Below are 25,117 nucleotides of genomic sequence, written 5' to 3' on the forward strand. Positions count from 1 at the left end.
CCCTAAATATCAGAACCTTCAGCCGTCGCCTCCTATTCTCTTCTCTCTCTATAAACAAAGAACAACACCAGATCTATTTTTCTCTATTCGATTTCTTCTCCACAAACCCACACAAACCCTAATCTCATAAACAAACAGCCGTCGCCCCCTGCTCTCTTCGCCGGAGATTATTGTGGTTTAACGATGATGATGACAGTCGACAGTTGTCGGAGATGATGATGATGAGCAGAAAACGCGCTGATAAAGATGATGACCAGAAAAGTAGACCGGAGACGGAGGTTATCGGGAGAACGGAGAGTGTGGTGACGGAAGTAACTTGTTGCGACGGAGATGGTGGTGAAAGACGGTGGTTTCAGCGGTGGTTGGGGTTCGATTGAGTGGTTGTCGGAGTTCTAAAGGTGACTGAAGAAGAATCACGAGTTGAAAAGCTTCTCACACACGATCCGGTACCGGTGCCGGAGAGTCGCCGGCGATCGGAAAACGAAGTTGATGAAGACCGAGAATGGTAACGGAGATGATGAACGAGATGATTTTTTAAGAACTGAAACTTGTAAGCTTTAGTCTCGATAAGAAGTAATCTTTAGATCTGTAATTGGTGTTTTGATTTTGGATGAAGAGGGGTGTTTGATGTTTAGGGTACTGAGTTTTTGTTAGATTTTTTTTTATGTTAATGGTCCATGATGAGTTTCTTGATGTTTCGAATAAATTGTGTAACTCGAGTTTGCTGGTTGATGTTGGTAAAGATTTGAGCTTGAAGAAATAACAGAAACCACCTGTTTCTACTCTTTTCCTTTTTTTTTAAATATGCTGACCGAAATAAAACTGCCGGAATAACGACTCCAGAAAACGGTGACAACCCGGCGTATTTAATACGCCGGAGAACTTGAACTCGCGTTCAAGATTTAATTTCGCCGGAAAAGTTCGTCGGAAAAGTTAATTTCACCGGAAAGTTGCCGGAAAACCCAAATTCGCCGGAACTTTCAATAAAATCGCTGTATTCAAAATAAAATCGCTGTATTCATAAAAAAATCGCCCAGAAACTTCAAAAACTCATCTAAAACCTTCTGATTTGAGCCGAAACCTCTTTAAAAGATATAAAATCACTATGAATCTTTCAAATAATACTAGTCTCAACTCACAATCAGCAAACACATAATTTAAACCTTTTAAAGACAAGATTTTTTGAAGGAAAAAAGAGAATAAAAATCAAAAACCCCTAAAAAGTTTCAAAACTTTTCAAATCAGAATCAGATTTTTTGGATGAATTTGAAGATTGTTGAATCCCAAATTCGAATACCAAGGCTCTGATACCAAATATGTAGGATCAAATCGAGCCAAAATCTGATTTTGTATATGGAATCAAAGATGAACACACTAAAAATATAGCATTTAAAACCCTTGAAAAGATTTGCAAAAGATGAATACAATTTAGCCCCTCAAATCTCTTCTATAAGTGTGTTCTCCAAAACCCTAATCATCACTTCTTATTTATAGCCAGCACAACTTCGGCTAAATTACATTTAGGACCTAGAGATTAATAAGTTGCTAAAATAGTAATGAACATGAAAAACAAATTAATAAGATAATAAATATATTTTGCCTAAACAAATATATTTAATTATCGAAGCAACATATAATTATCATTTCTCGAACTTTCACACGCCAATCTTTCTTTGATCTTCTGTGTGGAATTGCGCGTTGACTTTGACTTGATAGCGTTGACTTTGTTGACTTGATTCGTTGATAACATTAGACTACACGTTTTAGACCCAACATTTAGCTGATGAGAACCTCCACATACCGCTTGACGAAATTCGTGTTGATAAAACACTAAAATTTGTTGAGAAACCGGTAGAAATCATGGAACGTGAAGTCAAGTGGCTTAAACGCAAGCGCATTCCTTTGGTCAAGGTTCGATGGGAATCTAAGCGTGGACCCGAGTTTACTTGGGAACGTGAAGATCAAATGAAGGCAAAATATCCACATCTTTTTCCACGAGTTTCCTCTAATTAAATTTCGGGACGAAATTTCCACAAGTAGGGGAGACTGTAACATTTGTGCTTGTAATCATTGTGAACAGTTCAATTATCAATAAAACAATGTTATTTTATCCCAATGTTTGTTTGGTTGTGTTTTACATTTTTCATGTTTTGACTTTTGTTCGATTTTAAACTCTACATCGCTTTCTGGAGAGTTATACGCTAACTGGTGCTTAAACGTGCTCAGTTTAATGCGACAAATACTACGGAACATCAACATATACTCAACATACCTTGAATAACCCTTACATAACTTAGAAATAAGTTTTGAAGGCTTTGGTATGGGAAAAACAAGTTAATTCGCTTACAGGGACTAAACTTGACAAACTGCGAAAGTATGCCAATTCGAACTATAACGAACATTCCAGAACATGTCCATAAGTTAAAAATACCATAAATATCATTACATAGCTTAGAAATAGGCTTTGAGGGTTTGGTATGCTAAAACAAACTTTTGGATCATTCAGGGGCTAAAAGTGTCAAAAAGTGCACAAGTTTGCACTTTTGCGCATAACTTACGTTCTGAATACATCCGGACATCCAAAAATTTATGTGAGCATCCTTATATTATGCCTTAGTGTATGGCAGAAAAATCCATTCGTCGCGCAATTTGGACCGTCTTTCGCGCTTATGCGCATTCTGTCGTAATTAACCGAACATCGCGACCGTACGGCCAAACGAACCGACATCCGGGATATTTTTGAGCACATTTTAAGTTCCCTATACTTTAACATCATTTTAGAGCTTTGAAATGGGGGTTAACGGGGCTTAAACGTGGTCAAAAATGCATCAAATAACACAAGTTTTGGAGCTGCAGGGACCAAAACTGTAAAACTGCCAAACTAGGGGGCTTACGGACCGTAAGCCCATAAGCCATACGGTCTGCAAGGGGTCCCCAGTACAGCAGATTCATTGAACCCACTTGCAGTTGGCCTTTCGTTCATTCAAGGGGCAATGCCCTTTCACCCAATCAAGAGCCAAGGGCCATTATTCAGTAACCACAATAATTCGACAAGTGTACGGGTGGAGATCGTGGCACGGTATTCGATAAACGATCCCTAACGGTTATGCTTTTCCTATTAAATACCCCCCCCCCCCCATTTCTTGCAAAAAACCACAAGAATCTGATCTAAAAAGCTCTAAGTTGAAGTATCGCTTCATATCTGAGTTTCTTTGATCAAGATTAGCTTTCGGGGATCCTTTGTAAGTGTTCCTTGCGTTGTTTATCGCTTTTCGAGTCCGAAATTCAAACTATGTTTGACTTTCTGCATTGACCAGTTTATGGTCGATGCGAAGTTCGTTGGAACTTCATAACGTGAGTGTGATCACGATGGTTATAGCCCGTTAGTGGCTATACCTTACTAATTTCCACGTTATCTAGGCTCAGTGACGAGTCGTAGTTTCGGCCAAAAATGTGCATTCTTGCATATTTTGTAACCAAAACTACTCATGAGCATCAAAGCCGTTTGTTTTGATTGCCAAACCTGTTTTCTTAAACTTAGTTAAGCATGTTCTAACATGGCTTAGCTCGTCACTTTTAGTTTAGTGCATATATAGGGTCGTAAGTTAAGCGATCTAAACCGTCGCTTTATACTTTCGAACCCGACCCATTTGGTCGATTCATTATGATTCCGACCAAACACATTAGGTGACCATAGCTATAACCTTCCGAGGTTTATGCCTTGTGGTCACGATGTTAGGCGTTCCAAACGCAGTTCTACCGCGAACGACGCGTTTAAGGTAGCAAAGCTACCTAAACGGGCCGTGATGCGGTCGCAAGCACTTAGGTTAGGTTTCCATTTTAGTATGTAGGCTTTGTTAAACCATATTACACGAGTCTCCATACTCGTTTGGTTTACGAACCCGCATACTATCTGATCCTTTCCGATTTTGGTCCGGTATATTATTATAGCTACCTATTAGGTGCCGTTTGATATTCCGTGATCTCTAGCATTATCTGGTTATTATACAAGAACTCCAAAGCAAATCTCAGGTGAGTACATTGAACCTCTCTTTTACTGTTTTCCAAAACTGTTTTGGGGTGAAAACACATGTGCCTATCTGTTACATTCATGCTTCCATGTTTTCACATCCATTATGCCTGCTATGTTGTTTAGTACATTATAGTACACGATTTCATTACATTTCATGCTATGTATGCCCATTGTGTGCGTACTTAGTACATTGATTTACATTACATTTCTGTTGCAGTATGTTTACTCAGCATATGGACACATTGAATTTACATGAACATTTCTGCTGCCATATGTTTACTCAGCATATGGACACATTGATTTACATGAACATTTCTGCTGCATATGTTTACTCAGCATATGGGCACATTGATTTACATTAACATTCCTGTTGCATATGTTTACTCAGCATATGGACACATGATTTACATGAACATTTTTGTTGCATATGTTTACTCAGCATATGGACACATTGATTTACATGAAAATTTCTGTTGCATATGTTTACTCAGCATATGGGACACATTGATTTACATGAACATTTCTGCTTCGTATGTTTACTTAGCATACTTAGTACAATTTTTTACATCACATGCCTTCATTTTGTTATGACATTTGGTTTGTTTAACATGGGACAATACATTCATTAACATTAGCTACGCCGTTCGTAGTAGGAAGTGGTACCATAGGAATGACAAACTCCCGTTCCTGAAGTCCTGGGTTTGATAGGATTGTAAGGAATGACCGAATTCCGATATACATAACTTAGATAAACCTTTAATTTGTTTTAAGGGTTTATCGCCACAGTCTCAAGGCTTGGATGTATGCATATTTCACAATACCGCATAAATGTTAATATCAATAGAGCATGCATTTTTCCACAGAACGTAACCGTTGATTTAAACCACGTTTTACTTCAACGACTTGTTTTGTGCACTTTACATATGGTTTAAGTTGATACATTTCGCTTACCGTACATGATACATTTTGGGATACACATTACTTGATTTTCGTTGAACAATAAACACGTTGACATTGACATACACATTTGGTTGATTTACATTGAACATAGACATTTCGACATGATTTACACAATAACACTTGACATTTTGGTTTATACTATGAACAATTTACATGGTGGTTTGGTTTGGGTAAATGATTTGAGTAAACGTTGGCGTATGTAATATGATACAAACATGGTGGATACGCCGCTGGTACTTCCTATATATAAATGTTTGTATAATATTACATATCGTGGCGTTATCTAAGTCATTTTCAGTTTAGACCACATTACATTTTACACAAAATAACATTTCTTTCACAAGACATTATTTTCACAAACAACTTATCTATTCAACTCACTTTACTTGGTTACTCGTTTAACCTTTACACTCATCTATACATATCATCTTATGTTATCGTTTTTTTTAAATGGTTTACAAAGCAAGACAATTTACAGGTTCATGACTGACTGTAATTAAAACATTTCTTTAAACTCAAGTCATGCAATCCCATTTTCATAAAACCTATGAATCTCACAGGCATTTTTATGCTGACCGTACCTATTTTCACATGTGTTTCAGGAGCTGTTCCATAAGATGTTGATCACGATACTAGGGCGGACCTGTGCCTTAGAGACTAAAAATGAAGATAGAACTAGTATAACTATGTTTTTGAATTCCTGTACTTCCTTTTTAAGACAATGTAACACCCGTGTTTGATAAATAAAATGTGACTTTAATTTCCATGGTTGTATAACAATTAATTTTGTCACAACACTCCCGACGTTTTCCGCCGTGGTTGCATGTTATACGCGGGTCGGGGGTGTGACAGATTATATCTTTCTTTGGAACAACTGGTTCTCCTTCTCTGTTGTAGTAACAACTCTCTCTTCTTATCCCATCTTTCTGTTGCTGACAGCACTCTCATACTCTTCCTGCATGTCATCCATTCTGTTGAAAAACAACATTTTCTTTTCTCTGTTAGTCTTCTCACTCAAATCTCTTCTCAAGTTTTCTCCTTCATCTCAACTTTATCTTTTTCTTCATTGTTTTCTTCATGGATTTCAGCAACAAAAAAAACTTTCCTTCCTCTATTATATTTCTGCCATGAGCTGTTTTTCGAACATTCTCCAGACGATCTTCTTCTGGACAAATTGAGCTCCAATCAAAACCTTCATCATCTTGAATACAAAACAAGCTCTTGATTTTGATTTATCTTCAATCGTCTTTGGCTCTTCTCTGCTTCGATGATAAATCACCTTTTGATAATAATCATCATTGAAAGGTCTCTCAGATTCAGCAACTTCAGAATTTCTACATTCTCTCTTGAAATGACCCTTTTGCTTACATCTGAAGCAGGTCACTTTTGGATTTATTTGAATCCCAAGCTTTGTTGACGGACCACCAAGAGATTGTTTCCCAGTAATCTCCATGTATCGTTGAGCTCTGCGATGCCAACTTGCCAAACACCAGCGAATATCTATGAGCTTCATTTCTTCCGGATCAATTTGGTCATAGTCTTCTTTTGTCAATTCTGAGTTTCCAATTTTGCCAGCTACAAGACCTTCATATGATTCCAGAACAGATGCAAGGAAACTCATTTACTGCTTAGCTGCATTGATGCTGATCGACGGAGGAATTCTTCAGTTTGAGAGCAATGTTGCACAGAATCTCTTCAGTTTCATCAGAATTTGATTTTTGAAGATGAATGATATCCAGAATGATAACTTGATGAGGTTGTTTGAGGTTCTTTCATTTTCTCACCACTGAATGCTGTCTTTGGTGAACCAACTCCTTTCTCCGAAGATACACTGCCTTTGTAGTACAATCCAACATTCTGTTGATGTGAAGAACCAGTCATCTTTTCTTTTGGCTTCTGTAGCTCCAAATCACGACTCTCTATTTTTTTAAAACAAATGCATCAAGAGAAATTTCATCATAACAAAGCCATCATTTTTTATGATAAAAATAAACGTTTGCCATTTGATTAAGCTCGTGGGTAACGCCTCAATCACTTTGTTAACAATTTCCCTCTCTTGTTTTTACAATTTTTAAAGCGTTCAAGTTCAATTTTGAGGTGACAAAATCTCTCTATCATTTGCCTCACCGACTCTCCTTTTAAACTATCAAATAGGATCGAATTTCTTTTTTAAGTAATGCAATTTTGTTCTTTTCTAATCTGTTTACCCCCTTTAGCTTTAACACGTAAAGGCTTCCCAAACAGATTTTGACGACCCGTCATGATTAAGCAATGAAAAAATATCATTTCTAATTGTCGTCTGGATCAAAGCAATCATTCTCTGTTCTTACTGCATATCTACTTTGTCCATCTTTCGGTAATTTCTTAATGGAAGTTGTTCGCCTTTATCATCTTTTGGTCTTTCGTATCCAAACTCTAAACAAACCAACTTTCATGGAGCATACGCTTTCGCCCAGTTAAGAAACCGTTCCTTCCACCATGTATAATCCTCTATGCTTTCCAGCGTTGGTGGCTTTGAGTGTGTTCCGTAGAAAATTATCATGCTTTGTGTTCTCATTGATCGCTTTCGTGATGGTCTTTGGTGTAACATTTGTAATCTCGAACGATTCGGATGTGAACGCGTTGAAAAACGTGTTTGGTAGAATTCTTCACGCCAATGATTGGTAATCCTTGAATAGATAAAGCCAAACCAAACACAGATTATGTATAGAACAATATCAAAAATCTTGAAACAGATTTGACACTCGATTTACCGTGAATGATCTTGACACAAATGTTTCACTTTTCAAGTCGGAATAAGAACTCAAGCGAAATCACAGATTGCACTTTGAAGCGAAATCAGAACTGTCACACCCCGACCACGTAAAACAACAAATCGTGGCGGAAACGTCGGGGAGTGTTGTAACAGAATCATTGTTTCACAACCATGGATCAAATAGTTTCGTTGTATTGAATTATTGAACTTAATGTTTTGGTACAATTCAGATAAATACAAATAATTGTTTCTCAGTTTTTAAAGTCGCTAAGGCACAAGTCCATCCTATGTGTAGCGTGTATCAACAATCATCACATAGCCGTACCTGAAACATATATGAAAATAAGTACGTCAGCATAAAATGCCTGTGAGTAACATAGGATTTTATGTATTAGATTCATGGCTTTAGATAATGGAGGAAAAGGTTTTATGTTTTCAAAATAGCCATGAATCCAATGTAAAAAAGTTTTGTTTCTGAAAACGTGTCGTTTTGGAAAAAGGTTTGAAGTATACTTTGGTTTTGAAAAGTATGTATAAATAGTATAACAAAGTATACTTTAGTTTTAAAATAGTTAAATGGATAGTATATCAAAATATACTTTAGTAATTAAAATAATAGATTTGGTAGTATATCTTAACTATACTTTGGTTTAAGGATAAAAGTATTGGTAGTATATCAAATTATACTTTGGTTTTGAAATAAGCATATCAAATATGCTTTGGTTTAAAAATAGCATATCAACTATGCTTTGGTAGTATATCAAATTATACTTTAGTTTATGAAATAACAAAGTAGGTAGTATATCAAACTATACTTGGTAAACAGTAGCATATCAAACTATGCTTTGGATAGTATATCAAAATATACTTTAGTTTAAAATAACGAAGTTGGTAGTATATCAAACTATACTTTGGTAAACAGTAGCATATCAAACTATGATTTGGTAAATAACAAAGTAGTATGTTAAAACACATGTTGGATTTTGTACTTATTATATCAAAATATACTTTGGTAGATCACATTTGAGAGCACATCAAACTGTACTTTTGTAGTATATCAACATATACAAAGAGAGTGTGATTAGGTATTCAATCAAGCCTTAGTGTATCAAACTACACTTTGGAGACTATAGAAATACCACTATGGCAATTTTTATTTGGTTAAAACTTGGTTTCTGACATTCCATACAACATGAATGGGGTGTCTAGTCCTATAGCGCTATATCATACTACCAATCGGCTGGGTGAATGTATAAAAATAGGTACAATCCAACAATTAGTTTTATAAGTTTTGGAAAATCAGCGTTTAAGCCATAGGTAATTGTTTAATTTATCAAAAGAATATGTATTAAGCAGGTGTAATCATATAGTTTAAAATCATGAGAATAACAAATAGGCATATATGTTTCACCCCAAAACAATTGAAAACAGTAAAAGAGGGGACTATGTACTCTCTTGAGATTGCAAGTATCCTTGATTTAGTGTCCTAACAAAGCTCGGGAAATCAAGGAATGAAGTGGCACCTAGTATGGATCACTATGTTAAACAATCGAATCCTAAATCGGGAGACAGGATAGAATGAAGTTCTATAAATCAAATGAGTATTGCAACTTATATGGCATGATTTAATAGACCAAACATTCTGATTTGGAAGTCTACCTAAGTGCTTTTGACCCGTTTCGACCCATTATGGTAGTATAAGCCACTATAATGCACCGTTTGCGTAAAACTATGTTCGAATGGTTAATTATGTGCTATGTCAAGTCTTACATGCCCAATTATCCCTAAACATGTTACTAAATCAGAATATATGTCAAAAATATGTTCACATAATCAAAATACGGATTTATGCTTCAAAAGGGATTTTGGTCATTTCCTATGGGCATACAAGCTAACTAGCATACGACTAACCAATCCTATGTGATCATAAGGTATAACCTCAGTGGTTATTCCCTATGCAACTATGATCACTAACTAAGCTTGGTCGGATCCTAAAGATCGACGAAACGGGTCGGGTTCGAAAGTCTAAGCGGTTGTTTAGACCACTTACCTTACGACCCTAAACAAGCACTAAACTAATAGTGTCGAGTTAAACATGTCAAAACATGTTTAACCTACTGATTTGGTATCAAAACAAAGTGTTTTGATACCCTAAGGTAGTTCCGTTGCAAAATGCGTGCTAAAACGCATTTTGACCAAAACTTGACTCGACACTACACCTAGTTAACGTGGTAATCAGCGGGTATAATCACTAAGGATTATAACCAACGTGATTACAATCACGTTGCAAAGTTCAACCGAACTTTGCGTTGACCAAAGGCTGGTCAAACTTAAAGTCAAACACTGTTTGACTTTTTAAATTAGTAAGCAATAAAAGAATGAAAGAATGCTCACTAAGGGTCCTTGCTATCTTTTCTACAAAGAAGACAAAGTCCCAAATCAGCTTAGGAAGCTCCCAAAGCAGATGAGAGGAGAGAAAAGAATGAAATGAGCAAGGAATGAGGAGAAATGGCTTGCTATTTATACTTGTTGGTGATCAACAAGATCATTCCATGTGTTTATGTGGTCTCCAAGCAAGAATCATGGCCATACAATTGTCACAAGCAGGTACAAAGCCTTGGGGAGGTGTTAACTTGCTCATCAACCAAAAATTTACCAAAACAGCCCCTGAATTTGCAAACAGTTTGCAAAACAAACTTTCTGGTCGCTGGGCACTTTAGGCGGCACGCGTAAGAAATGGGGAGGGGTTTACGCGCCCCGCCTGGGCTCCCCAGTTCAGCACAAGTTTGCTAAATTACAGTTTTGGTCCCTGCATGCATTCGAGTCCATTTTTGGCACTTTTGACACCCGTTAAGCCATTTTCAAGGCTCTACAAGGTCAATAAAGTTTAGAGGACTCAAAATATGCTTGGAAAACTCTCGGATGTCAGCTCGTTTGATCGTACGGTCGCGTTGTTCGTTAAATTACGACGAAACTCAAACGGACGCGAAAACGAACCAAATTAAGCGACAAATGGAATTTTTGCATGCCGATCACTAAAATAAAAATATTTTAGTGTGTACACAAATTTTGGATGTCCAGATGGTCAGAACGTAAGATATGCGCGAAAATGCAAACTCACGTCGTTTTTGACACTTTTAGTCCCTGTAAGATCATATAAGCATGTTTTCGCACCGAACCTATCAAAGCTTTTTTCTAAGCTATGTTTAGGTTATATATGGTATGTTTAGCTTATGATCAAGTTCCGGATTGTACGTTATCTTACGAATCAGTAAAGTTTCGCAGTTTGACGCAAATAGTCCCTGCGATCGAATAAACTTGTTTTTGCCATACCAAACCTTCCAAAACTTATTTCTAAGTTATGTAAAGGTCATTTAAGGTATGTTAAGCCTATTTCACTATTCCGGAGTGTTTTTCGCGTTAAACTGATTACGTTTACGCACCAGTGCGCGTATAACTTTCTAGAAAGCGATTTAAAGCTCGGAATTGAACAAGAATTGATATGTGCAAAAGATACACATATTTATACAAATCCCAAGTATGAAACACAATATTTCATTGGTTTGGAATTTGTTTGGTGTTCGTGGTGACACAGGTGTCACAAGAACTACACACTTCAAGCGACATCACTTGAATGACAAGTTCAAGCGGAATTAATAAATTAATTCTCAAGCGGAATCTCTTGGATGATACTTCAAGCGAAATCAAATGTCTTTTGAAGCGGAATCACTATGTTCGAGCGGAATCAGACACAAACTCCAAACGGAATAAACATTTCAAGCGAAAACAAATTGATTTTTCAAGTGAAATCTCGATGTCCATTCAAGCGAAATCAGGTTTCTATCCAATTTTTGTCATTTTTAGTTCGTATTTTGGTCTCAAACTTTCAAGGCTTTGTTAATACACCGTTATGCACGTTTGGTGAAAAATTCATTCCATTTTGACCGGGAAATTTTGTTCAGATTGAAAAAGAAGGTGTAGAAGTCAGAAAACTGATGATATCAAGCTAAACTCTTCTTCCTGAGCTCTGATACCACTTGTAGGATCATTGTAGGACCGACTGAGTCGATCAGAAGAGCTTTATATCCAGTTCAAAGGCTGAATCAGTGATACGAACGTGGAAACAACTTGATACTATTAAATCTGTCACTTATATTGATTTTAACACCAATTACAACCTGAACAGATTTTGGCAGCACTTCGTTACAAATCCAGAAGCCGTACCAAATGAAAATGACAAGTGCACTATATATAGGAGTGGGATTCCCCCCGAAATGGCATGAAACACTTTCAAGCGGAATCAGATGTTTCTGATTTCGCTTGAAATGATCCATTGTACTTTCAAGCGGAATCACATCTATAATCTTGAAAACCTGTTTCTCGAATCTCGTGCACTAATTATCCTATCCTATCCTATTTCATGATACAAGACGAAGTCAATAGACGTAATGCACTAACATGTCTCGGTTGTATTAGCAATATTTGATGAAGACGTCTTAATTGACGATGTAATCACTGCTGAGGGTGAGATTGAAGATGATAGTGAAGAGGATGAAGATGAAGAGAAAGTTGATGATCCCGATGATGTTTTCTCAGCAAGTAGTCACAGTTCTGATAATGGTGATGATGATGATCAGGGTGGTGCAGGCATTACTACTACTGAAGCGTCAAATGAAAAGAATGTTGATGATTACATGAATGATGATGCTAATGAAAGAAACAGATGGAGCTAATGGAAAGGGGGAGCATGTTGATGATCAAAACGTTGATCAAGTTTGAAAAATTGATTCTTCGAATTGAACCTCATGTTGATAAAGGTGAAATAAGGCATACTTACACGTTGGATGAAGTATTGAAGATGTTCAATGTGAATGACAAAAGAGTTTAAGTTCGATTTTGAGGAAGAACTGAATGCATTCAACATCAACCATCAACCAGAGTATGAATACAAGTATGTAGAAGATGCAGATGTGTATGACAGGGTTGAGGTTGAAGACTATACTGATGAAGACATTCAGAATGAAGATACTTCTGATTTTCCAACTCTTATGGAATTCTTTAGTGAAGAGAATCGAGATGAACTTAGAAGGAAAGTTGCAGAGATCCTTAAAGATAAGAACTTTGATGGCACCACGAAAGATCCACTGAAAGAAGAATGCAAGAAATGGTTCAAGGAAAGCAATGAACGTAAATTCAAGCGTCCTTTAAAGTATTATCAAAGAGACATCAGTATTTCTTTTGGGGATATCATAAGCTGGGGTTTTCTACCTCAAGTTGATGCTTATGCGATCAGAAGAGAATGTGGCGTTCAATATTTTGAAAAGTTACATGATGTTATGTCTTTGCCATGGTGGGATGTGGATAAGTTATCTAAAGTAAGAACTTTAGGATATCTTGTCAGGAAGAATGATATTGCAATGTGGGGACTGATAAATTTTAAGGCTTTGAGAGACTTCAAGCTTTGGAAGCCTCATTATCCGAAGAGAGTTAGAAGAATCAATCTTGAAACAGGAAATGAAGAGATCATCCTGAATGTGAAGAAGCCAAAATCGATGAAAAACATTCCAATGCCGAAGATGGAGCAAGAATTCTACAAAGGTTCATGGGTTGGGTGTACAGTTGCATTTCTACAGAGGCTGTGATTATGTACAGAGCATGGAATGAAATTCGAGAGATTTTTGTCTATGACCCGATGTGGTTAGTAAACTACTGAAGATAGAGAGCAAGCCATGCAGTTCCAGAAAGTCGTAACTATTTGCTTTCAGAAAGGCATAAATTCTGAAAGTAAATGGAATTCGAAATGGTGGTCGCTAGAAGAGAAAGAAAAGAAGAAAACTGAACGAGAACGAAAGAAGCTTGAAGCAAACAGAGGAAAGTGGATGAAGTTGCAAGCTGAAGAAGCTCTGAAAGGGAAGAAAGAGAATGAAAGGCTGAGGAACTTGCTTAGGAAGAAGCCTAAGTCAAGAGAGGAAACTTTCAAGTCACTTTGAAGACCCGAAAACCAAGACTGAAGACTCCGGCTATATCCAAGGGGAGTTTGTTAGTGCACGATGTCTAAAGCCTACGTCTTAGTCTTAGTCATGCTTGTATAGGGTCTAGGGGTCTGATATGTCAGTTATGTATAGTATAGGGGCTTGAAATGTAAAATTATGCTTTAATGTAGTGATTCCGCATGAAATGACATGTTGTCATTTCAAGCGAAATCAGAGTCTTGTGATTCCGCTCGAAATGACAACGTGTCATTTCAAGCGGAATTAGGTCTCCTATATATAGTTATGTTGTTTCTCATTTTGGCACGGAACCTGAAAAGTTGTATCGAACTGCTACCGGTTTTTCAAGTGATCAATTAATGAGAAACAGTGTTTAAAGTGATATTCTGTCTATTTCTACTCCATTCTCTCTGATTCAAGCTGTTTGTTTGTTTCTGCCATGCAAACAGTGGTATTTTGACTCTGATTGACTCATAGATCGTCAATATCGATCCTACAAGGAAAATCAAAATCAAAATCAAACTTCCTTTATGGCAGCACCACAAAACCCTAGCAGCCCGAACATCTCAGTTGTCGAAAGCCTTACCTGGTCTTATCCGACCCATATGCAGGTATGGACACCACTACTACTGTAGGCATACTGAGCCATCCGACAGCGATTGAGACTCAAACGCGTTATCAGATGACGCAGTGGTTAGTGATGATCCATGGGAGCAGTATCAGAATTACGATAACGATTCTGATTAAATAATATTTGTGTTGTTGTGTTTAATATTTGTTAGTGAATTTTGGAACAAATGTCTTAATTGTTAAATTACACCAACTGAGAATTCAAACAGTCATACCAAACACAAAAATAGGAGGATACACCTAACAGTAAAAACCACAATAAGATACTAACATAACGTCGGCCACAAGTCTTCCTGTTGTGCCCGGTTTCTCTACATCTGCTGCATCGACGTGCCAGGGGTTCATCGTGGAAGTTAACTGTCACACCCCGACCGCGTATAACATGCAACCGCGGCGGAAACGTCGGGGAGTGTTGAGACAGAATTAATTGTTTCACAACTATGGCATACAAAGTTATATTTTATTTATTAAACACGAGTGTTACATCGTTTTAAAACAGGAAATAAAGTGTTCAGAACATATTCAAAACTAAGTCTATCTTCGTTTTATGTCTCTAAGGCACAGGTCCGCCCTAGTGTCACAATCATCATCCTAAGCAACAGCTCCTGATAACATATGTGAAAGTAGGTACGTCAGCATAAAAATGCTTGTGAGATACATAGGTTTTGTGAAAATGGGATTCATGACTTGAGTTTAGAGAACGTTTAATAACAGTCAGTCATGAACCTTGTAAATTGTTTTCGTTTTGTAAATCATATGAAAAACAATAAGATCAGATGATATGTATAAATAAATGTAAGGTTTAAATGAATACCTAGTAAAATGAGTTTGTATAAGATAAGTTGTTTGTAAAAATAATGTCTTGTGAAGAATATGTTATTTGTGTAAAACGAAATATGTCTAAACTGAAATGATTTAAATAACACTACGATATCCAATATTATACAAACATTTATATATTAGGACAAGTACCAGCGGCGTAGCCACCATCTTTGTATCATATTACATACGCACGTTACTCACAACCATTTACCCAAACCAACCACCATGTAAATTGTTCATTGTATTAATCAATTGTTCAGTTGTTTATTGTGTAACCATATCAAAATGTCCATGTCAAATGTAAACCGCCAAATGTTATGTCAATGTCAAATTGTTTATGTTTAATGTAAATTTCTTGTATATGCGTATCCAAAATATCATGTATGGCATGGAAAATATATCAACTGGCCGTAGTAAAACACACAAAAACAGATTGAATTAAAACATAGTTTAAGTTAAAGTTATGCTTTGTGGAACAAATGCATGCCTATACTGATACAAACATCTATGCGGGTATTGTGAAAATGCATAATACATCAAGCCTTGATGACTGTGTAAGTGATAGACCTTTAAACAAATTTTAAAGGTCTATCTTTGTGTTATTGTTTATCGAATTTGTCATTCCTTCCAATCCAAACAAAACCCGGATTTCAGAATGGGAGTTTTCAATCCTATGGTACCACTACCTACTAACGGGCGGCATGATCGGGTGTTTAATGATGTACATTGTATTAATTTGAAACAACCAATAATGTCATACCAAAATGTGAGCATGTGATTGAATAAATGTACTAAGTACGCACACAATGGGCATATAGCATAGGAATGTAGTATAAATGAATGTACTAAGTACGCACACATGGGCATACATAGCATAAATAAGTCATGTAAATCAATGTGCTGCATGCTATCAGCAACACACATAGCAGAAATGTAACGTAAATCAATGTACTAAGTATGCTAAGTAAACATATATAGCGAAACAATGTAATGTAAATCATGTACTAATAGTTGTACTAATGAGCATAGCAAGTATATGATGTGAAACAGGAAAGCACGAGTCAAGTAACAAGTAGGCACATGTGTTTTCACCCAAAACAGTTTGGAAAACAGTAAAAGAGGGGTATTATGTACTCACCTGAGATTGCTTTGAAGTTCTTGTGTAATAACCACACAATGCTAGAGATCACGGAATATCAAACGACCACCCTATAGGTAGCCATATTAATATACGCGAACCAAAATCGGAAGATTGGATAGAATGAGGGTTCGTAACCAAACGAGTATAGAGACTCGTGTAATATGGTTTAACTAAAAGACCTACATTCTAAAATGAAACCTATCCTAAGTGCTTACGACCCATTACGACCCGTTTAGGTAGCTTATGCTATCTTAACGCGTCATTCGCGTAAAACGCGTTTGAACGCCTAATGTCGTGACCAATAAGGTATAACCTCGGAAGGTTATTCCCTATACAACTATGGTCACCTAAAGTGTTTGGTCGGACCCTAATTGATCGACCGAATGGGTCGGGTTCGAAAGTATAAGCGATTGTTTAGATCGCTTACCTTACGACCCTATATAAGCACTATACTAAAAGTGACGAGCTAAGCATGTTAACACATGCTTAACTAAGTTTAGAAAACAGGTTTTGGTATCAAAACAAACAGTTTTTGATACCTATGAGTAATTTGGTTACAAAAATACCCAAGAATGCGCATTTTGGCCGAAACTACGACTCGTCACTGAGCCTAATAACGTGGTAATCAGTAGGTATAGTCACTATGGACTTAACCATCGTGATCACGCTCACGTTATGAAGTTCCAGCGAACTTCGTGTTGACCATAAGCTGGTCAACGCAGAAAGTCAAACAAAGTTTGACTTTAACACTAGAAAGCGATTAAAGAACGAAAGAACACTTACGAAGGGTCCCCGAAAGCTAAACTTGATCCAGGAGCTCAGTATGAAGCATGGCTCAACTTAGAGCTCTTTGATCAGTTTTGTGGGTTTTAACACAAATGGGGGGGGGGTATTTATAGGAAAGCAAAACCGTTAGGATCGTTTCTTGAAAAACGTGATCGAATCTCGTGCGTACACTTGTTGGAAAGTTTTGGTATCATATATGACCCTAACTCCAGAGATTGTGAAAAGGCATTTGCCTTTGGAGTGATTGAAAGGCCAAAAAATAGCAAAAAACAAGTTTCTGGCATCTGCGGGCTTGACGCGGCCCGCGTCAGGATACACACAAAACTCAGGCGGGCCGCCTGGCCTTGTCTGATCAGCACAAACTTTCAGAAATGACAGTTTTAGTCCTTGTTGCATATTTAAGCCATTCCAACACTTGTAAGGCCCGTAAAAGCCAACTTTAAGGCCCTAAAATGATGCCTAACATTGTGGACATGAAACATGCTCAAAAATATTCTGGATATTAGTTCGTTTGGTCGTACAAACGCGATGTTCGGTTAATTACGACGGAATGCGCATAAGCGCGAAAAACGATCCAAATGACGCGACGAATGGACTTTTCTTATGCCAAACATTAAGGCATAATATTAAGGATGCTTACATATATTTTTGGATGTCCGGATGTATTCAGAACGTAAGTTATGCGCGAAAGTGAAACTTGTGCACTTTTTGACACTTTTAGTCCCTGAATGACCTAAAAGTTTATTTTAGCACACCGAACCTCTCAAAGCCTATTTCTAAGCTATGTAAAGGATATTTATAGGTGTGTTTAACTTATGGTCATCTTTCGGAATGTTTGTTTAGTGCGAATCGCCATATTTTCACAGTTTGTCAAGTTTAGTCCCTGTAAGCGAATTAACTTGTTTTTGCCATACCAAGGCCTTCAAAAACTTATTTCTAAGTTAAGGTAAAGGTTATTTAGGGTATGTTGAGTATATGTTGATGTTCCGGAGTATTTTGTCGCATTAAACTGAGTACGTTTACGCACCAGTTTGCGTATAATTCTCTAGAAAGCGATGAAGAGTTTGAAATTGAACAAAAGTCAAAACATGAAAAAATGTAAAACACAACCAAACAAACATTGGGATCAAATAACATTGTTTTATTGATAACTGAACTGTTCTATGATTTCACCACAAATGTTACAGTCTCCCCTACTTGTGGAAATTTCGTCCCGAAATTTATTTAGAGGAAACTCGTGGAAAAAGATGCGGATACTTTGCTTCATTTGATCATCACGTTCCCAAGTAAACTCGGGTCCACGTTTAGATTTCCCAGCGAACCTTGACCAAGGGAATGCGCTTGCGTTTAAGCCACTTGACTTCACGTTCCATGATTTCCACTGGTTTCTCAACAAATTTTCAGTGTTTTATCAACACGAATTTCATCAAGCGGTATGTGGAGGTTCTCATCAGCTATACACCTCTTGAGATTGGACACGTGAAAGGTTGGATGAACATTTCCAAGTTCAGGAGGTAACTCAAGTCTGTAAGGCTACCTTACCGTTCTTTCGACGATCTTGAATGGTCCAAACGTATCTAGGTGCAAGTTTTCCTTTCTTTCCGAATCTGATCACACCTTTCCAAGGTGAAGACCTTAAGTAATACACGAACACCGACTTGAAATCCAAGGGCTTTGCGTTTTAGGTCCGCGTAACTCTTTTGATGGCTTTCTAGCTGTCTGAAGGTTATCACGAACTTTCTTTACCTTATCTGTTGTCTCTAAAATGGGGCAGGTGCAGTAAGCTGAGCCTCGCCGATCTCATTCCAGCAGACTGCCAGCTGACTGTGAACGACATTTTCGACCATAGAGAGCCTCGAAAGGAGCCATGTTGATGCTGGAGTGATAACTGTTGTTGTAGGAGAATTCAATCAACGAAAGATGTGAATCCCAACTACCACCAAAATCGATCACACAAGCTCTAAGCATATCCTCCAGTGTCTGGATTGTTCTTTTCAGATTGACCATCCGTTTGTGGATGATAAGCTGTGCTCAGATTAAGTTGGGACCCCATAGCAGATTGCATGGTTCTCCAAAAATGAGAAGTGAAACGAGCATCTCTGTCAGAAATGATGTTCAAAGGAACACCATGTCGAGCTACAATTTCATCCACGTAGATTTTGAGCAAGTTGTGTCAGCCGAAAAAATCCTCACGGATTGGCAAGAAATGCGCTGACTTAGTAAGACGATCAACGACTACCCAGATGGCATCATGACCTTTCTTTGTGCGCGGAAGTTTGGTAGTGAGATCCATAGTAATGTTTTCCCATTTCCAAACTAGGATCTCTGGTTGCTCTAATAAACCGAAAGGACGCTGATGTTCGCCTTAACCTTAAGACAAGTAAGGCATTTTGATACATATAAGGCAATGTCTTTCTTCATACCAAGCCACCAATACTGAATACGAACATCCTTATGCATCTTGTCTGAGCCAGGATGAATAGATTAACGAGACTTATGGGTTCATCCATAAGCAAGGTATGAAGGTATCTTGGCTCGGGACTCACAAACGGTCCATGAAGTACTACGATCCATTGTCCTTCAATTCTAGAGCAGGTGTTATGTGATAAGGAAATTCCTTATCCATCAAGCCTTGTGAAACACAAGCTTGTTGAGCCTGAGAAATACGTGCTGGATATCGGATTGAGCTTGAATAACAGATTGGACACGAACACAATGAAGCTTAGTACGTTCCTTGCGACTCAAAGCATCGCCACGACATTCGCCTTACCAGGATGGTAGCGAATTTCGCAGTCATAAGTCGTTTAGAAGCTCCACCCAACGTCGCTGTCTCATGTTGAGTTCTTTCTGACAGAAGATATGCTGAAGACTTTTGTGTCAGTGAAAACCACACATTTGTACCGTACAAATAGTGTCTCCAAATCTTAAGAGCGAAGACAACTGCACCCAACTCAAGATCATGAGTGGTGTAGTTTTCTCATGTATCTTCAACTGCCTCGATGCGTATGCTATGACTTTGTTTCTTTGCATCAGACGCCAAGCCAAGACCTAATTTAGATGCATCGCAATAAACGACGAAATCATCATTGCCCTCAGGCAAGGTTAGGACAGGCACGTCACAAAGTTTTTTGTTTCAAAGTCAGAAACGCTTCATCTTGCTTGAATCCCCAATCAAAAGGGCTTGTTCTTCTGTGTAGAGCAGTTAGAGGAACTGCAATCTTCGAGAAATTTTCTATTTGAAGCGGCGGTAATAACCGCAAGTCTAAGAAAAAAACGAACTTCGGTAGGGGTAGTAGGCGTATCCCAATCTTAATCGCACTGATCTTGGAGGGATCTACATGAATACCTTGTTCGTTGACAATAGTTCCTAAGAATTGAACCTCTTTAAGCCAGAATTCACACTTGGAGAATTTGGCAAAAAGTTGCTCTTTCTTTAGGAGTTCCAACGTAAGACGAAGATGTTGCTCATGATCAGCTCGCGTCTTAGAATAAATCAAGATGTCATCAATGAAAACGATTGATGAACTTATCCAAATAAGGCTTGCAGACCCTATTCATCAAGTCCATTGAAAACAGCAAGGAGCATTAGTCAAACCGAATGCATGACTGTGAACTCATAATGCCCATAACGAGTGCGTAAAGCTGTCTTGGGAATATCTTCTCATGCACACGGAGTTGATGATATCCAGATCGCAGAATCAATACGTGTGTGACAACTCGAAATCTAGAACCTTTCGTTGTAACTTGCTTGTACATTATGTGATTAGTTGAATGATTAAACTTAATGATAACGTGAACCTTTTTATGTGATAGGTGCTTGGTTATGTGTGCATTTGTATATATTTGTGTACGTGTTATATGTGACCCGAGAACCCGACACGAAACAACAAAGAACCCGACTCGAGACCATGAGGTCTCGAGTGGACTTGGGCCGAGAAACCTTTGGCCGGTTGGGCCTTTGGGCCGTGAACCCCACTCGAAACCCACTAAGGGTGCACATTTGGAACTTGACTATAAATACACCACCCTTAGTTAACTTTGCCATTTGTTGAAACATTACACCCACACACTCTCCTACTTTTCTCTCTAAGCCTTAAGAACACAAACACATTTCCAAGACTCTCGGATCCACTCGGTTGACACAAGAAACTCTCGGATTTGGACTTCGGATCGGCACACACACACACATCACCAACCGGTTAGTGTTCTTGATGTTTTGTTGAATGTTAGTGTGTTCATGTTATGTTTGTATGAGATTATGTGACAATATGTTAAGTTGTTGAGTTATACATAGAAATCGGTTCATGAATGTTCTTGTTATGTGTTGAAAATTTGCATAAATGCTTGATGTTAAAAATGGGTTCATTGTATGTTAAAAAAAGGTGAATAATGATATTGGTTACACTTGGGTTTGGATCCGAAAAATGGGTGTTTAAACTAAACAAATCGGCTAAGGAGTATGTTTGTCATGTTAGAATGCATGCTAGTAAATCATGTCTTGATGATTGTTCATAGTTGTGGTTGAAATAAGTGTTAAATATGCTATGAACTTGATGAATATGAGTTTGAACATTTGAAGAACACTTTGAATGATAGTTAAGAATGTGAAAACCCTTGTGATTTTGATCCATCTTTGACTAGTAACCTGATTAGGAAAACTGTTAGTGGAATGCTATTGGTAGTTTCCTGATTTGGGCCTGATTATATTGTACTAATGGGACTGATACACCTGCATCAACACGTGAACTTGAAAACGACTGCTACCGACTCGCAATCACGCAGTTGCGACTCGCAACCACAGCGTGATGACTCGAGACCACGCGGTTGCGACTCGCAACCATAGCAGGACAAGCCGAAACCACAGGTTACGAGTCCCGTTGCGACTCGAGACCTTAGCATGATGAACCGAGACTACGGTTGCGACACCGGTTGCGACTCGCAACCATCCATGATCAACACACAGCATGACTCGAGACCATGCTTGCGAGTCCGGTTGCGACTCGAGACCACACTTTGGGCCTAAGTTAGTGGGCCGGACATATGAACTCCTGTGCTACTGTTAACGTGTTATTTGGGCCTGTTATCACAAGCCCAACTGTTGGGCCTCACACTTGGACTTTGGATTATGTCTGACTGTTAACTGAGAACTGTTACTGATTATACGTGATTTCCATGCGTGTTGAACATTTGTACACTACTTGGTTCGAATCTGATTATACGTGATATCCGTGTTAGGACGTTATTGACTACTTGCGACTTGATTGACTTTCTGTGATTAACTGCCGAGCAAACCGAGGTGAGTTCACACCCTTTACAAAGCATGGGATTCCCTGGGTTGGGAACGGGATTCAGGAACGTGGGTTCCTCGTCTACCTTTGGGTAGGACGTCAGTGGTTCAGGAATGTGATTCCTCGTCCGGATGGACGGATAAACGTACTAGACTAAAACTCTATCACGAAGTCCCTCCTTTTTGTATCGACTAATCGCCGGGCCAATGGCGAGCGGGTCATTAGTTAGATAGCGCTATTTAGGTCTGACAAGCCTCACACCGTGCCGCAGAGGACGGGCGTGAACTAATGGATCTGGGGCACGTCAATGATGATAGACATTGATGTTTTCAGGGCACATAAACATGACTACAGTCAGCAATCGATACGGTAACGAGTCTAGTATACACATGGGGTAGCCCCCACGGCTGGAGAGCCAGATGATGTACATGGGGTAGCCCCCACGGCCGAAATGCCTGATAACTACATGGGGTAGCCCCCACGGCCGGAGTGCCGGAGTAACTGGGAATGAACTGGTCACGTCTTTTTAAACTATGGGGTAACCCCCACGGCAGGATGCCAGATAAAGTAAACTGTTTTCGAAACAACTAAAACGAACGCCCACCCGTGAACTCACTCAACTAGTTGTTGACTCGTTACTACATGCTTTGCAGGACCATAGGTACTCAGTGGGAGCTTGCATGGAGGAGGATCGTTGTGGGACAGGGATTGCTACAAGACTATGTTAAACTTGAAACTTTTGGAACTTATGTTACAACTTTAAACTTATGCTTCCGCTTACAACTTAAACTTATTTGTTTTGGAACACCAATCGTGTTGGTTAAACTTTTATAATTACTTATATGCTTGTTCAGTATGATTGGTGGCTGGATCCTGGTCAGTCACGCCTCCAAGCGGTAGTACTCCGCAGGTGGGATTTTGGGGTGTGACAGATTGGTATCAGAGCCATTGGTTATAGTGAACTTGGTTTTAATAAAAGAAGAAACGTTTTTGTTAAAACCAGACTATAACCGGAACAGTGCTCAACGGTCCACAACGACACTTCGCTCCTCATGCAAGGCTCGACGTTCTAGGTAATATAATGTATGTATATTGCCTACTTGTTAGTTGCGTAGTACATTGCTCATGGTATGCTTGACTAGTATAACTACTGTTGTTTGAACACATGCGTACTTACTCTGTCCTACTATCGTGCTTTCGCGAACCTCTCTCACACGTATTGCTTTTATTATGAAGAACCATGTCTGGACGCGTTAACATGACACAAGCCCAGTTGACGGCTTTGATCAACGAACGAGTTGCCGCAGCGCTCGCAGCTGCACACGCAGGAGGTATATCCTGCAGTCCGAAATTGTTCTAGGATCGTTTGGATCCTACTCTCGTGAACCAACCTTTGTGTTAAACTCTGTCTTTTCTTTCACCTACCTTAGGTCAGGCACCGGTGTGCACTTTTAAGACCTTTATGGACTGTCGACCCACAACTTTTAGCGGCACTGAAGGAGCAGTAGGTCTCCTACACTGGTTTGAGAAACTGGAGTCTGTGTTCGAAATGTGTGAATGCCCTGAAGCGCGCAGGGTGAAGTATGCTACTGGTACTCTCGAGGGTTTGGCCCTCACGTGGTGGAATGCTCAAGTGCAGATGTTAGGGTTGGTTGCTGCCAACGCCACCCCATGGGAAAACTTCAAGGAAATGATCAGGGAGGAATACTGCAGTCGTGACGACATTCACAAACTGGAAGATGAGTTCTACAATCTTAAGATGTCGGGGTCAGAAATTGAGGCATACACTAAGAGATCGCATGAGCTTGCTTTGTTGTGTCCTACTATGGTGGATCCTCCGTATAAACGAATTGAACTCTATCTCAAGGGCTTGGTGCCAGAGATCCAAAGTCATGTGACTTCAGCGAGGTTGACTACTATCCAGCAGGTTGTACAGTTGGCTCACCGTCTCACTGACCAAGCGGTGGAGCAGAACAAGTTACCGAAGCGTATAGGTGCTGCAACTACTTCTGGTACTTCTAGTGGAGATAAACGGAAATGGGATGGAACTTCAAGCAGGGGTTCAACTTCAGTGCAAACTCAGTCTCAGCAGAGAAAGACGGACGATCACAAGAGCCCCAGTCAGCAGTCGTCTGGTGGTCAAAGTCATGGTGGATACAAGGGGAATCACCCCAAATGCAATCGCTGCAGCCTACACCACAGTGGGCCATGCACCAGGGGCAACTGTCATCGGTGCAACAAGCCTGGTCATGTTGCAAAGGATTGCAGAAGCGCATATCCCGTCAACCAGAATCGTCAGCAACCTCAGCAGAACCAGCGACAGCAGCAGGGTAACAACAAAGGGTGCTTTCAGTGCGGAGCTGAAGGCCACTTCAAGAAGGATTGTCCCCAACTGAACCAGAACAACAACAACAACAATGGTGCTAGGGGACGAGTGTTCGTGATTGGTCAAGGAGAAGCAAGGAATGATCCCAACGTGGTGACGGGTAAGTTCCTTCTCGACGACTTTTATGTTACAGTCTTATTTGATTCGGGTGCCGATACTAGCTATGTGTCACTAGAAGTTAGTAAGATGCTTAAGCGTATTCCTACACCCCTGAGCGACAAGCACACCATAGAGCTAGCTAATGGTAAGAGTTTGGAAGCCTCGCACGTAGTCAAGGGCTGCCAGCTTATTCTCGCTAACCAGACCTTCTCTATTGATCTTATTCC

The 25,117-nt window shown here is 39.0% G+C and overlaps 1 protein-coding gene across 1 annotated transcript; it reads left to right on the forward strand.

The window, feature by feature from the left end:
• Window positions 1-212: 212 nt before the first annotated feature.
• Window positions 213-12,481, forward strand: LOC118491497 (probable DNA-directed RNA polymerase subunit delta). The gene is made up of 2 exons (XM_035989318.1): window positions 213-336; window positions 12,225-12,481. Exons 1-2 carry the CDS (start codon window positions 213-215, stop codon window positions 12,479-12,481), a joined length of 381 nt encoding a protein of 126 aa, XP_035845211.1.
• Window positions 12,482-25,117: the final 12,636 nt, after the last annotated feature.

Source organism: Helianthus annuus, chromosome 4, assembly GCF_002127325.2.
Source record: "Helianthus annuus cultivar XRQ/B chromosome 4, HanXRQr2.0-SUNRISE, whole genome shotgun sequence".
In the NCBI taxonomy this organism is placed as follows: domain Eukaryota; kingdom Viridiplantae; phylum Streptophyta; class Magnoliopsida; order Asterales; family Asteraceae; genus Helianthus; species Helianthus annuus.

Bases quoted from the DNA above. Each gene is read 5' to 3' on its own strand.
- LOC118491497 (XM_035989318.1), top strand. From the start codon at position 213: ATGATGATGATGAGCAGAAAACGCGCTGATAAAGATGATGACCAGAAA. The intron at 337-12,224 runs GTGAAAGACGGT...CGGTTGTATTAG, and splicing joins TTGTTGCGACGGAGATGGTG to CAATATTTGATGAAGACGTC.